The sequence below is a fragment of the Dermacentor andersoni genome, chromosome 1, assembly GCF_023375885.2.
Source record: "Dermacentor andersoni chromosome 1, qqDerAnde1_hic_scaffold, whole genome shotgun sequence".
NCBI classification, from domain to species: Eukaryota; Metazoa; Arthropoda; class Arachnida; order Ixodida; family Ixodidae; genus Dermacentor; species Dermacentor andersoni.
The window spans coordinates 60,622,208-60,637,815 of NC_092814.1; the positions used below are offsets into that span (position 1 = coordinate 60,622,208).

General features: G+C 43.5%; 1 protein-coding gene across 3 annotated transcripts in view; it reads right to left on the minus strand.

The window, feature by feature from the left end:
* Window positions 1-7,379: 7,379 nt before the first annotated feature.
* The window catches only part of CycY (cyclin Y), a 37,116-nt gene continuing 28,887 nt past the window's right edge, over window positions 7,380-15,608 (minus strand). For all 3 annotated transcript variants that reach the window (XM_055061543.2, XM_050193577.3, XM_055061542.2), the window contains exons 6-7: window positions 13,975-14,208; window positions 7,380-8,019 (exon numbers count right to left, since the gene is read on the minus strand). In XM_055061543.2, the coding sequence (XP_054917518.1) occupies window positions 7,897-8,019; window positions 13,975-14,208 (357 nt within the window). In that variant the 3' untranslated portion in view covers window positions 7,380-7,896. The remainder of the gene's footprint in view (window positions 8,020-13,974; window positions 14,209-15,608) is intronic.

Genomic DNA, 15,608 nt, shown 5'->3' on the forward strand with positions numbered 1-15,608 from the left:
GACAGTCAAAGCTCTCAAACGACAAGCAAAGTGTTTCACTTCCGCTGCGGGTCGGCCTGAAGATAGTAATATCGGGCCAACCCACGGCGGAGGTGAAGCAGGCATTAAGCACCCCACCCCATGCGTGGGCCGCTCCCGAAGATATTGCAATACCGGGCCCACCCGTGGTGGAGATGAAGCAGATGTTAAACACCCCCTTATATGTGGGTTGCTCCCGAAGGTAGTGCAATGACGGGCTGACCCGCGGTGGAAGTGAAGCAGGCGTTAAGCACTACCCATACGTGGGCCCATCCCGAAGATTTCAAAGAGTGCATTATAGGTTCGCGAGTCCACAGGCGTATGTGCCATTGATCTTGGACCCCTTTTGCACGATCACCAGGATTGGCCCACATAATTTTTTCTGTTAACGGACGGCAAAAAAAACTGCGCAAGTTAGACATACACTGCTTTCGCTGTAAAAGGCAGCAGAATGTTGACCGCCAAGTAGATTGATTTGTCGGCGGTTTAGAAATGTGTGTGAGGAGTGGTGGCGTGGGCGGATGGGGGGGGGGCAGGCCCCCCGGGCCTTCCCCTGGGTACGTGCCTGGTTAACACACTATCTATGCACAAGCAAATTTGCCACTAGTTGTGGGCTAAAGACAAACTATATTGCATCAATACTACCACCAAGATTCCTTTAGCACCAAGCAAATGGCTTATGCTACCTGTATAACACAGAAAATTTTTGTATTCCAGTGCATACTTGCTGCATTCTGTTATCTTGCACAAAGTACTGATGTGACTAATCTGCTGCTTGGACATGCTGGAAAAGAAATGGACCTCATTTTTAACCTTTTTTTCTTGTATAAGCTTCTTAGGGCTAGTGCTGATAAAAGAAAAATGCACAAAATCTAGCGCATAATTTAAGTTCTTTCCTTACTGTATTTTTATGAATATGACACACCTGCATGCATGCACATTCTGAGCGTAATTGAAAAAAAAAAAAAAAAAACCTTGCATTATCTTTGTAATCATGGTCTGAATGCAGCATGAATTTTCCTCTCAATTTGCTGCTTCAAGATGCATCAAGCTTAACCACCCAGCTACTAAATTTTGTGCGAAAGACAACCTCTCAGTGCTCTAAGGCAGGACATCACGACATACACCCTGTGGGCTGCTAGCAGCTCCAAGTGGATTTCAGCAGTCTATGGCCGAGTTCAGACATATGGTGTGTTGGCGCTACAGATGGTGTGTGGTCATGTATGACAAGAACAATTTTGCAATAAACATTGGTGATATCAAGCACATAAAAAAATGGGAGCATGGCATCTTTTGCTGGAAACATAAGATGGGCATATGACCACCGAACAATGCTGAATCTGCATTATTCTTGCAGCGGTCATAACTGAATCAAACGTGCACTTTCCCAATGTGTTTCAACTGAAAGATTGCAAGTGGTAGGACTGACAAACAGATTTCTTTGCTTGGTGTATTTTTGCCTTTTCAGCCTTCCCAAATACTTGGTCACACAGTAGTGTATCGGGAGTAAGCGTCGAAGTTTTTCGAACCTAGTAACACTAGCACCAACAATGTCATTCAAGGCTTTGTACTAAGCTCATACATGCCACTCTTCATCTACATGTTTTAAAAGAGCTTGTAACGTGACAATGGTGGGTCAATTTCTTGACATGCTGCTAGCCTGACTCAATATATCATTATTTGGATGCAAACATAATGTCTCATTCATTCTAACAATAAAAGCCTAAATTCTTTCAGCTCATCTTATACTTAAAAACTGAAATGGGAATGGTGATTTTTTTAGTAATTCTAGCATCGGGTAAGTTTTTAATTTTGAAGATAAACATTCATGCACATAAAGAAGAAAGCACAATGCCTCCTCAGATATGTTGAGAGCATTTTTGTTAGAACTTCAACAGTATTTCAAGTTAATTGAAGATGAGAAACAGCTACCACCTGTTTTGCAGCTTTTCTTCAGGGACACCGGTAGACAATCACACAGTGCAGCTATAAGTACATCAACCTGCAGTGTATGCCAGAGCTAAAGAGCAGCATGGAGCAGGAGCAACAACTTCAGTTTTTAGGAATATCAATCAGGAACAAGTACAGAAACATAGCTGGCAATGCCTTGAAATTTGTATAGCTCATGGAATATCTGTGAGCACATTCCTTTTGACGATTTTGGAGGCAGAGCTGCCTTCAGCTTTCAATTGCTGAAATGACATTAGAAGACGTGCTGGTCTTCCATTCGTGTGGCTTCCAGAGACGCTGATTTTGGCATTTGGTCATCTTTAGTTGTGCAGCCCTGCTCTAAGGAAAGCACAGGAATGTGCTTGCCAATGAGAAGTAACCATCTTTCCAGCACTGCTGACTGCACTATGCACCCAGTACTTCCATGTCATGAACAGCATGTACATTATCAGCGTGACATAGCATTCTTGCCTGGAAAGTAGAGAGTGCCAAGTCTTTGGGAAATGAATGTAAGACATGATTATTGTTTAGAGACAAGATATGCCCCATAGGGTGTACATTCTTTAAGGTATGCCATTTGCACCAGTAGTTGCAACATGCAAGTGGAGGGCATCGACTGGAAGCGATTGGTACTAACGCCACATAAGGTAAGCTGCAATGAACAAGAATGTTTGCTGTGAAATTAGTGCTAAGTGCATTATACAGGGTGTCTACCAAGTTGACATTTCCAAATTACCTGAGTTTTCCAGGTTTTCCCTGAGTGGCCTTGCAAAATTCCCTGAGTGACACAGAACTTTGTTTTAAGTCAAGACAGTCTGACACCATGTGGCCTGATACTGTCACTCTCTATAAATAATAAACGACCAAATACAGCTTGAATAGTAAGGAGTAGTGTTTATTTTATTCCAAAATACAAACGGAAGGGAGGGTAAAATATACAGCGAATAAAATATCTCCAAAAAATATGGTAATACCCATTGCAAATAGAGTTGAACATTCTCAAATATGAATAAAAAAGGATATGCATACAGAAGCAAATATTTTCGAATATGAGCTATTTCTATCAACTGATCGCAAGCTCATTGGGATGAGGCCCGAACTTTGTCACAAGTGAGATTCTCTTGAAACAACTGGGAAGTCAACCTCAACTATCCTGGCATACTCTCAGCCCGCGCATCACGCCTCAGTGTTGCATTTGACTGCTTTAAAGAGTATTTTGGTTTGGATGACAGACACCTGCATATCTGCACATGCCAATACTGTTTTTTTGGGCTCAAACACCTTCAAAGAAGCGGCGGCACGCTTCCTTTCCCATTCATTCCTTTGTCCTTTGTGTTCTTGTCCTCCTTCCACTGCGCGTTTGCCACATGGACCATTTGAAGCATCCTCTTGGACAGTTGTACAGTCAACGTCCAATTTTTCTGACACCCTAGGGGCCGCGAAACATCTGAAAATGTGGCTGTTCGAAAAAATTAATGCGCATCTTTTACTGCCCTTTAGGGCTCAAATCACCACAGGCATGTCCGAAAAAGCTCTGAAGGCCTGGAATCGAACTCCAACGCACGTGTTTGCGGCAAGCACTTCCGCGAAGACTTTGTGTACGGACTAAGGCCGGTATAACGTAAAACTATTCCAATCTGTTGTTTTTCCAAACTGGCCATTAGCCCTCCCTGATAGATCAATATGGCTCGCGCTGTGCCCATATAGGTGTGGCCCCCTCCCATTTTCTGCCACATGGCTCTTGCATCTCCTGTAATCCGGCTTCCTTGCGTAGCTACGCCATGGCAGTGGTCAGAGTACGAGAGATGGCGTGGAGTGTTGTACTGCTAACGTCACCTAACAGCAGTGTTACTCGGGCCTGTAGGGGTTGAGGGACGGACTTCGGGATGAAAAACAAACTTGGGGGATTTATTTTACATTATATACAGAGAGGTGAGAGACAAGTAACAGTTGTACAGTCATTACGGGCCGGCAGCAACTCGGACGCTGCGGCCCGCGGCAAGAAGTTCGAGAGAGTTCAATCAGGGAATAAACTCTGGTCTCTCTGGAATGCTTCTTTTAAACCCTTCGAGGACTGGAAGTCGCGTCATGTTCGGCCAATGGGAGAGTCCGCTCAGATGACGCCACCTTCGGCCAATGGTAGGCACCCGTGCGGTGAGGTCACACCCGGCGGCTCCCCGCGGTCTTGCCTTGCTGTGGTGCAATGCTCTCTTCAAAGGCGGCGAAGGGGGGATGATTGGGCTCCATTGTCCGAGGGCCCACCTGCTCCCGGTGGTACGGCCCCGCTGTGGTGGCAAATGCCTTCTTCAAAGGCGACCGGTGCGACGCTGCCAGGCCTTCCCGGTACATCACAGCCGTCTTGTTTCGGGACCCACTTTCCTTGCAACAATGCCGAGCGATCCCTTCGTTTTCTGGAAAACTCAAGCATTGAATAGCTACCGCGGGGCGTACGAACTTGTTGGCACGTGAACTTGTTGGCTCGAGCGATCCTCTGGAATGTGCTGCGATTCGATGTGGTCCGGGGGAACTCGAAGTAGGCGCAGGAAACAGCTCCATATCTAACAGGCCTTTGGAACAGGACAGCGGAATGGATGAACACGTTCGTTCGAACGCACCCACGTTCGCGCCTGTACATGCAATTAGGTATTAGTGTCTGGCATGGTGCGAACACTTTTGCTCAATATCCTGTTGCGGTAAGTCAGACTTCCTTGATCCGTCACTGTCCATCAGCACGCTCCATCAGTAGTAGTTCAGCTGGGTGGCATTGGTGTATGAAAGGTGCGATAAATGCCCTTGTGATTGTTTGCACTACTGTGTTGTTCCTTGGTCTGAAGAGACCCCACACGAATGAGACCCCACAATAGTCTAAGCAAGAATGCTCTGCGACAGCCGAAGTTTTGTGAAGTTCATTCATGAAACATTTATGAAACATTCAGGCAACAGTGGCTGAAGTTTCAGTCACTATTGTACACTAGGCGGATTGGTGATGCTACAGTTAGGTCTGAATAATGGAGCAAGTCCAAAAATTAAGCTATTAAAATCTGTTAGCGGCTGTATCATCGTTCTATAGAAATCGTGTTGCACCAATTGTGAAATTATTCGTGTCAATACAATTATAAGCAAGCTCTAAAAAGTGGGCATTTTACGATAAAATTGTAAAAGTTGGCAGGTGTTCGTGTCATAAGGGGTAAATATTTTACATTAAAATTAAGTCCCCGCACTGAACTTTTCAGTCTTCCTTACTTTATACTTGTGCAGGTATGTTAAAAAAAATAGACCCACGATGCAAGCCTATAGCCTCTTCAGTCGCGGTGTGCACAATCGTGCATGTCAAGATAATGCAATGATGCAAATAATGCGTATTTAAGATGCGTCTCATAAATCTTGAATCCCTCCTGATTAGACCTGTGCTGCAAGTTTTTAGTTATATGTGTGAAGCGTTTAGTAAAATGAGTTGCAAAATAGATGGCCAAGTGTTCGCTCTCGGTATCAGTATGTTGTTTAGTAGTGCATTCCCTTTCTTTTTTGGTTTTCAAAGGTGTAAAACCCAGGCATATTTTTCGCCTAGATAGGTGCTTTCCGATTATGCCAGACATGTAAGAGTTGATGTTCTGATGTTTCTGTAGAGTTCTCGCATGGAATGCATATTCTATAAACTTGATAAAGCTCACGGAATAGAAAATTCTTATTCCATTCTGCAGCTGTACGCTTCTTACGAGTCTGAAAAAAGATCTGCTGAAATTAAGTAAAAAGGAGTTCGGTGAGGACAACCTCCTTCGGATATACCACGCGTTTCGCATGAGCCATATTAACTGTGTGGCGTCAGCTCCAATATGGACCAAAACGGAAAAGACCAAGTTAAGCACCCTCATGCACAAGAGCATCAAAAGAGTGCTAGGCTTGCCCACTGCCACGAGCTCCGACAGGCTAGATCAACTCGGGATGCACAATAACATAGACGAGATCATAAGGCCCAGGTGGTTATGCTATCATCAACCAAGGCTGGCAGGCGAATCCTTGACGAGGTTGGCGTGGCTCCTAGGATAAAGGAGGACCGACGGATAACGCTGACATGGAAAACAAGGGCGACCTACCTGGTGAGGCCCTTCCCGTGAAGCGTACATCCACAGCATAACAAGGGTAGACGTAAAGTCCGTGCATGAGCAATCTTGAAGAAAGTTGGGGATGACATACTCGGTTTTTGTCGATGCGGCGCAGTACGGGAACAGGAGAACGTTCGTGTTCTCAGTTATAAATGGGCGGGGGGTGCTGCGCTCCTCCATCCCAGTAATGGCAGCCACCCCAGGTATAGCAGAGCAAATCGCGGTTGCGCTGGCCTTGTGTGACCCAAAGCGTTTCCCCATTTACACAGACTCGAGAGATGCAATCAGAGCTTTTGAATTGGGTAACCTCGCTCGAGAGGCGGCCTCTATTCTAGAGAAAAGGGCTTGCCCCGATTCTCATTATATTGCGTGGTTCCCCACACACATGAGGGTGAACATTCTCGAGGGCTTCCCAAACTTCAATGAGCTGGTCCACGACCGTACGCAAGAATTCACGCGCCGCAACGGTCTGGAGGCTTCGGAAGGAACTCAGCAGAATGATCCACTTCTCACATTTAATGAAATTACTAAAGGTTACCAACTTGGCAGAATTTATCCTCTGCCTCACCCGAAGCTCAGTAGAGGTCAGTCAGCTACTCTTAGAATGTTGCAGACGGGATTTTTCCTGTCGTGGGGCTTCCTCAGTAGGATATACTTGGATGTGGACCCCGGTTGTCCCGACTGTAGTGAAACCTTTTGCTCTATGGCTCACATGCTCTGGCGATGTCCAGCGTTGCCTAATGACCTTCTCTCCAGCGTAGCTGAATGTGAGGAGGCCATCAGAAGCACGCTACTCTGAAAGCAAGCCCAGGCTATCCAGCGGGCCCAGGAAAGGGCGGAGCGTCACGGCTTCCTGTCCTCTACGTGGGTGCAGACAGCGTTTACAACAGCCTCTCATTAGGGGCCCTGCCAGTAGCTCCCAAGGGTCAAATAAAGCTTGTTGTCTGTCTGAAACTATATTTTTAGTTGACGTAATTAACCAGTGCCTTAAGGGTATAATGAATAACCAAAGGTGCTTTTATGGACTACTAAGATACCACATGTGAATGTAATTATCACCTCAACTGGTAGTCTTATTCTTTGCAAGTCTGTGCAACCTTACGTTTACATTATTATTAATTGTTTCCTTGCTCTGATTGTCTCACTAATATATACACTATAGTAGTCCAGAGTAGAAAAGGGTGCATATTTCTGCTATGCTTTAGCAAGCACGGCTCAATGCCATCCACTAATAAAGTGCCTACCTGCAATGCAATACACTATCAACTAGTGCTCCCTTATTTTCAAACAAATGATGCACTGGACACATTGTTCAAGCGAGAATTTACATGTTTATTATCATAAATTTGTACAAGTATTACCATTCAGTAAAAGAACTTGCATAAAGTGCTTTGTAAATGAAATTTTATTGACATAACATGGTAAACAAAGTCCCTTGTGTACATTCATTCCAAGGCCTGATTAAAAGAAAGTCTAAAGTTATGGATTGTGCCTTCTGTCCCGGTAAATGTGCGGAATGAAACACACAAAGTATAGCAACGAGTGTATATGCAACGAATATAACAGCAAAATAAACAAACAAAAACATGTTTCCAAATTGTGTAAAACTAACAGCCAATATGACTCAATTCTTTAGGTTTTAAACAAACAGGCTTCTTCAAACATATCCATAACTAGGTATAACAGTTTTTGCGCTTTTAAGACGCAATTAGTTCAATTTCAGCACCATCACGAGAAAGAAAATAACATGTATAAAAAATACTCAACATTAGGTTGTGTTTGGCAAGGACTTGACAAAGGGAAGCAAATACGGACGACAGTATCATCAGGACAGAATGGCTGTGCTCCGGCGAACAGAGACATTGTTCACATTGTCCAGGCTGGACCACTTTTTAAAGCCGTTCCTATGGAGTTCACCCAGCTTGTCTTCACACACCCTTGACATGGCCTGCAAATAAGCAATGTCGGCAAGCTCTTCATGGCGGAAGGCAGAGTGTGCAAAGCGACAAACAAAAACCACTCTTTACATGTCTCTTTAGTGACATACTTGGGGATGAGAACATAAGTGTTAAGTCATTAAAGAAGGGCGGGGGGGGGGGGGGGGGGGGGGGAGGTTAAAAGGTAGGACTGAGTATTTCTGGTCATGACTGAAAACACCAAAGTGCATACACTGAATTTATGAGAAATGATCAGTATTTGACAGTGTCGCCATTCTAGTGGACTTTTGCCTTTTTAGTGCAAGATTTTGCTTTTAACAGACGGCAGATATTAAATGGATTGTGAATGTTGTTTTGTAGATTATTCCACTGCCAAATGTGCTGGTTACAAGCTGAGCCCGTGCCATGCTGAAAAGGCACGCAACATAGCTGGTTTTGAGCACACACTTCCGTAACACATTAAACTCGTCAGCTAGTGCTGACGTATACACTGTGCCAAGTTGGCAGTCAGCTTCGAGAATTAGGTTTTGCAGATGCATGTCATTCTGTCAAGAAATTAACTCCTGAGCTTAGGAAGTGACGAACAGGATGGTGCATGCACTTGTCCTGTTTTAGTGGAACTTTAAAAATCTACGTAAGAGACATAAAATCACACAAGTTTAACACTGTACCTGCTGTATCTGTTGAGATGTGCACTATTTGACAATTTTTCTTTTATTCAAGGTGTAATTCAGACATAGTCTGTAGCTGTAAAAATAATTTTGTGCATGTGTGTACATGTGTGTAGTTCCTGTTTTCGAGAAGGAAAACCAGAAAAGTGAAAACTTTTGTTCTTATCTCTTACAATTCATTTCGCCTCATAAAACACCAACATTATTTCTTGGTAATAAACAAGCATCCTACCATAACATTTTACAAGTCTTAGATATGCCTTTCTTACACTTCCAGTTTTTCTATTATACAAGAAGTCATAGTTAGGCTAATCAAAGGCGTTTGGTTTACCAAATTTCCACCTTATTTCTCTTTAAAGTTCTTGTCAGAGTATTTTTGCTGCATGAATGCATACATACATACATACATGCACGCGCGTGCGTGTGTGTAGTAGTAGTAGTAGACTTACGTGCTGTGTTAACAGGGTCATTAGAAGGAAGAACAGCAACACTGGTATTTTAGAGGAATATGGTACTTAAGAAACATCATAATTGCACAATTCTGGAGCTCCGTCAGATGTAAGTAGTACAGAGTAAGCATAGAATGAATTGGCATACATTAAAGTACAGATGTGATCGCTAAAATAGCCTTGGTCGCAAGCACTTGAAAAACACAAGAAAAAAATTACTAGAAAAGCAACGCTCGATTTCATAAAGCGAAAACTGGTAAATATCCACCTTATATTCTTTACACAGCAATATACTAGTAAACTCATTGCTGGCTTCTTGGCAGTGTCTTGCACAATACTTGGGGTACTGTCAACTTCACACGAAGTTGACAGTACTATCACTGCTTGCACCTACATCATGATGGCACCACCACAACCTTACTCTATGTATGCTGCTTACAAATGGGGCAAGTTTATACAGGCCGAGCATACTCTGTGTACAGTAACAATTACACTCTTTAGGAAGTTTAACTCGTGGCTACTTGGCAACGTGTGGCATAACATTTATTGTTTTGTTACACTAAGTTGTATGATCAGCACCTTATAACAGCACTGCCTTTACCCCGCTCTAGGTACATCGTTTGCAACTACACAAGTTCATCGAGGCCACAGCACACTTTACTGACAAATTATTGCAGACAGTTCTAAGAGAAGCAGTACACTTTTGTAGAAATACCGTATATTCTTGTGTAAGGGTCGCACTCGTGTAAGGGGCTGCACCCCTAAATTTGGACCTAAATATTTAGGAAAAAAAATTATTCGTGCTTTTCCCTATGTGCACCTCATCAGCCATGGTTGGTCAACGGTATCAACGCAGTACCATATGGCATACATGGATGCATGTGGGTTTTATCTTTGGTTGTAGGCACAGTTGGTAATCTTCTGATAGGTACGTGGACATGTTTTTTGCAGGAAAACTCCAGTAGTATTTTTCATTGCGCAACCTAAAGTGCAGTGCAACGCCAGAGAACAGCGAGCTTGTGGTTAACCAGATTCTGGCTACTACAGCTCCGTGGTTACGTGTCAGCGACATCAAACGCGACAGCAAGTGAAGCGGAAATATAGGCTTCTCAAGGCTTTTGAAAGGAGATAACATTTATTTACTTTCTACTTGTGATGGGTCACACCAAAGAAATTAGAGCCTAAATTTATTCTTAAAAAAGTGCAGCGCTTACATGAAATATATGGTATTCAGTGAAAGAAACCAGCAAGTTTTCCATTCGAATAAAACAGCTGCTGAGTAAAAAAAAATTGGAGGACGCTTAAGCTTCGCCTTCAAGAGTGGAACGCGATAGCGTTATCGCACCCCGTTCGCACCGCCCACTCATTCGCTCGGTATGCCCTTGAGTCACACAAAGACATAGTTTTCATATACAACACTTCTAAGTCCACAGCACAACTTTGGGGCATCCTCGCACCGGTCCCCGCACGGCCCCAATGCGCTCAAACGAGACGAAGGGGAGAAGCGGCCGAGTGGCGCGCCACCTGTCGGGGCAGCGCCGTACATTACGAGGAGGGGGTCCTCTGTGTTTGCCGCAAGATGGCTCTGCGTGTGCGCCAAGCGCAGAAGAAATGTAGCGGAAACGTACTTCACTACTAGTTTAACTGCGACTTCTGTAATTTACATGCTCATAATTACCGATATACACCGCAGTATAACTTGCTACGGCACGTTTTTAAGGCAACACCACATTCACTGGAGGCGCTTTTGTCCCGCTTTGAACCATCGAACTCATGGCTGAGTGGTAGCGTCTTCGTCTCACACTCCGGAGGCCCTGGTTCGATTCCCACCCAGCCCATCTTGCAAGTTGTTTTTATTTAAGAATTGCCTGCCGGGCTTTTTTCGCTCACGGCCAGCGCCGCCGACGACACCGGCTTTTCTGCGACACGAGATCCTTAACGCTGTCGTGTGAAAACGCCAAGCTTTGATGCAAGAAGAATACGTAGTCAGTGCAAAACTAAAGTTGTGCAAAATTAAATATATATATCTGTTTCTGTTCATACATAATAATGGCTCTTTGGGAATCTGTCCTAAATGCAAACATGTAAAACTCATTTCTACATAAATCAGCTATAATACTATAAACTGGGTGTCAGTTTCCTAAAAGACAGCTGTAAGCAGTACACTGGTAATCCTCAAGTCAATGTCTGTTCCAATTGTTCCAAGTCACTTGAGTATCCACCTTAGCTATTTAAAAGAGAGAGAAAGCTATGAAATCTGTGTGAAAAGCTGAAAACTGTCCAACATATTCTTGAAAGAATTTAAAAATGTTTGGTCAAAATATATTACCCAGCATACTACAGATAAGATCATGATCATCAGTACAACTTAAAGACACTAAACGAAAGCATATTCAAGTGAGACTGATAGTCCACAATTCTAAAACAGTGTACAGGTCATCCATACTAAGAGCAGGCATATGAGAAAATGACAACACTGGTGATGCCACTTCAATAGTTCAAGAAAGCTCCCTGTTGCATCACATACTGTGGTGACATGGCTAATGCTAGTTGTTTATTGACAAAAAAGTGAAACATATTCAAAAATAAAATTGAGACTGCTACCTTTTGCTAAATATTTCTAGAGAAACATAAACCGAACTCGCAGTAAGGCAGAAAAATCATGGGCATCAGCCAATTACATCAATGGTACTGCACAGTAACATTTAAGGTATATGACTTGCTATAAACCACTTCTATACCCGTGTCACATGGGCACCCATGAAACTCCTTTAGGATAAGGGAGCGTGAGAATTTCCTAGGGGAGTTCAACCTCAAGAAAGTTGTGGTTGTGTCACGCAGCCAATAACGAGCTTTTAAATGTAGCCTCCAGAGGCGCATAAAGTAGTGTTTCTTTTTTGTACAAGTACAAGAATGTAATTTTTAATCATGCTCGTATCTATTATAATTAACACTCCTTCCATAAGAATATTATTCAACATATCTGATGCAAAAGACATACACTTCATTAAGAATGCTAAACACAGCATTCGCTAAACATAGCAGTGCTTAAAGTAATGCTAGCCACCCTGTTCTTAATGTGTTTTCCTTTTCGGCATGGCCAGCCACCATAGTGTGGTGAGTAGGCTCTGCATTCTGTGACCCGAACTGCTGCAAACTATAATCAAAACGCAACATTTCGTGTGTTTTGAGTATTTTTTCTACTCTGCCAGTGTCATTCATGAGTGAATACATCGACCGCTGCACAGCTAGCACAACAAAGGCTACGTTTGCATGAACTCGACGCGAGTGGGTCGAGTCAGGAATCGAGCTGACCGAGCCCAACATGACCGCGTTTACATGAACTCGCTTCTGAAGGGAAGAAGGAAATTAGCAGCGAGTTCGCTGACGCGTGTGGCCTAATAGTAATTGCACTAATAGCCACAGGCGTTCAGACAAGCCCGTCATCCTTAAGAAGCACAAAAGTGCCTTCACCGCTTTATGGGGGCACTGTTCCAGCAGCACCTGCACGGAAAGCGGCCGGTTGTCCAGTTTTTGGAGAGCGTTGGCAAGTTCTTGTCTTTGTTGTCCACGCATATCGTGGACAATGGTACAGCAGGTGGTCAATATTTTCTTCTGTGCTGCAGACCCCGCATGCTGCACTGTCGGCCACTCCAATTAACGTAAAGTATGCCTTGGTGAAGGCAACTCCTAACCAAAGGCGACAGAGAAGCGTAGCTTCACATTGAGGAAGTCCGAATGGAGGTCAAAGTTGCAGTGAGGGGTTTAATCGATGCAGTTGTGTAAGTCTTAAGTTTGGCGAGTTCCACTCGGTCAGTGAGAGACTGCGTGCCAGGTGTCGAAGCTGCCTTGCGGCGTCTGTCCTCGAAACCAGAATTGGAACGTTGTGCTCTAGATGTGACGTGCGAGCAGCGTTATCGGCGGAATCATTGCCGCTGATTCCACAACGGCCAGGTACCCATTGAAAGACAACCTCGTGACCTTTTTGCTGGACGTGATGGTGAAGTTTCACGATTTCATGTCAGCTGTTCATGACATCCGCGTCTGAGAACTGATTGCGTGCACTGTAATGCCGGTTTTGAGTCCGAGAACACAGCCCATTTTCTAGGTCTTTCAGAATCAATTAATTCCAGGGCACGACACAGAGCCGTTAGTTCTGCCGCTGTTGAGGTCGTGACATGCAATGTCTTGAACTGCAGTGTTATTCCTCACGTTGGACATTGGCATACCTATTGCAGTGATGCATGAAGAAAATCCTAAATTCACGCCAGTTTATTCTCTTTGATGTAGGTATATTCTTACCAGTATGACACAAGCTCTGCCACTCCATGTGACAAATAAGCACCTGCCGTTGTGTCCTTATTACATACACACTGTGCAGCCTGGTGCACAAGTGCTAATGGCACCAATTTTGTTGTCACAGCTTGCCAGCTACTGTAGGTCAGTGCTGCACATGTCAGTTAATTACTGATTGGGTTTAACATCCCAAAGCAACACCTCGGCACTGCAGTACAGAGCTTCAGGTTGTATTGACCTTCTCAAATGTTTAATAAATCTAACTACATGAGTGTTCCTTTTCAACCCTCTCATTGGAATGCAAGTGCTGTGGCCGGGAATTGAACTCCCCCCGGTCTCACGCTCAGGAGCAGAATGTCATATTACTTAAGCCACCGCGACGACTTGTGCTCTGTTATAGCTCACCAGTGCTGACAAGATACATCATCACCCACTGCGGGTGAGTGCAAGCCACCACAGTTACAAGGTACAGAAGCTGGCAAGCTCTAGTTACAAAGCCAGTAGCCATTATACTCTTGCAGGACAACGTACTTGTCAATGGCAAGCTTACCTCAAGTTTTTGTGCCCGTTCTTTACTGAGTGGCTCTGAAGGGAAAGCCAGTTCATTGTGATCAGCCAGAGTTCTGAGGTCAAAGTAGTACTTGGCATAGACACTAGCCGGCACATTGATGTTGAATTGAAGCAGCTCCAGAAACTGGCGCTCAAGCTCGTTCATGTCCTCCACTGTGATCTCTTTAAGGATCTGGCAGTAGTCAACATTCCAAACAGCCTGGTCATCCCACACCTGCACACAATAACATTGTTTAGTGTATTTGGACTACACCAACAATATTCAAAAACCAAATGCAAAGTGACTAGATTGTTGTGCAGCCACACGACAGCTACAAAATGATGCATACCAATACTACAGCAAGAACTACTACTACAAAAGTGTTGTCCTACAGCTGCACACGTCTGCTATCACATCATGGCCACAGAGCACAGAGAAACTGATGTGGTTGTAATTCAGTGTACAATTTCCTATTAGCAGTTTTGTTAAATTTCACTGTTCCCTAGTCATGACTCTTGCCTCTGAGCAGAGAGGCAAAATTCTAAAGTTATTTACTCATTGCACAATGCTTCCAAGCAAACAGTTAAGCACAGTGGTTTCCTGTATAAGTACATACTTTATAAAACATTGCAAGCTTATGAAACTGGACTTTACAGCTTCAAACTCCATCACCTACCCAGCAGTAGCAGAGAAGTGACCTAACTACCTGCACCAACCTGCAATCAGAAATTGACTCAAGCCAGCTTTAATACAACATGCTTTTTTATGAGCAGCACTTTCAAAGCATCAAATGCCCTCTTGCTCTTGCACCAAAATTTTGACCAGTAAGTACACCTTCAGCAAAACTTTACGATCCTTGTACAACCCTGTAGCAAGTATTACAGTGGACCCTCATTTAAGATAACTTCTTCGATTTGATAAGCTGAAGTTTAGCAATCTTTGGTTAGTTCCTACTTATTCAGAGGACCTCTTAAGAAAACATGTTTCAAGGCTCCTTCATGTTCACCAATGATAAAGCCAGACTTGGAAACAGTCTCTTGATTTTTCAGATCAATATTTTCGACAGTTTAGCCATAACTAAAACAGTTGGTGCAGCTACAGAGATAACAGTATAGACTGCAAAAAGGATGATGCCAAAGAAAAGTTCTACTTAAGCCATTTATGAATTCTGATGAAATCCACAAAGTAAAAATAGATTTATGGAAAAGAAAGTTGCCATCAATATGACTATAGCATGATGGTACAGGTCCCTAGGAAAGAAAACTGTAGTTGAATGTCAACCATGATGTTCTATTTCTGAAAAACTTGTACAAGTTTTGTTTGATGGCATTGTGCTATAATCACAGGGATGGCAACTTTCCCGTTCCAAGTAACACAAATGCATTCATTATGACAATATAGCTCATCGTATTATGCTAAGTAATTTGTGTCACCATGTAGCTATGTCCCAGAAAAAGTTTGCTTTCTTTATTTCTTTCTTTTTAACATCTTACATGTTACATGTATGAATGTTACATGTATGAATAGCCTTAGAGCAGCTCAGGTATTGGCCAGAAATATTAAAAACAACATGCTTTGCCTCTAGAATTTTGAGATCAAGGCAAGATGAGGCAAAGTTAAAGCTCCGAAAGAAA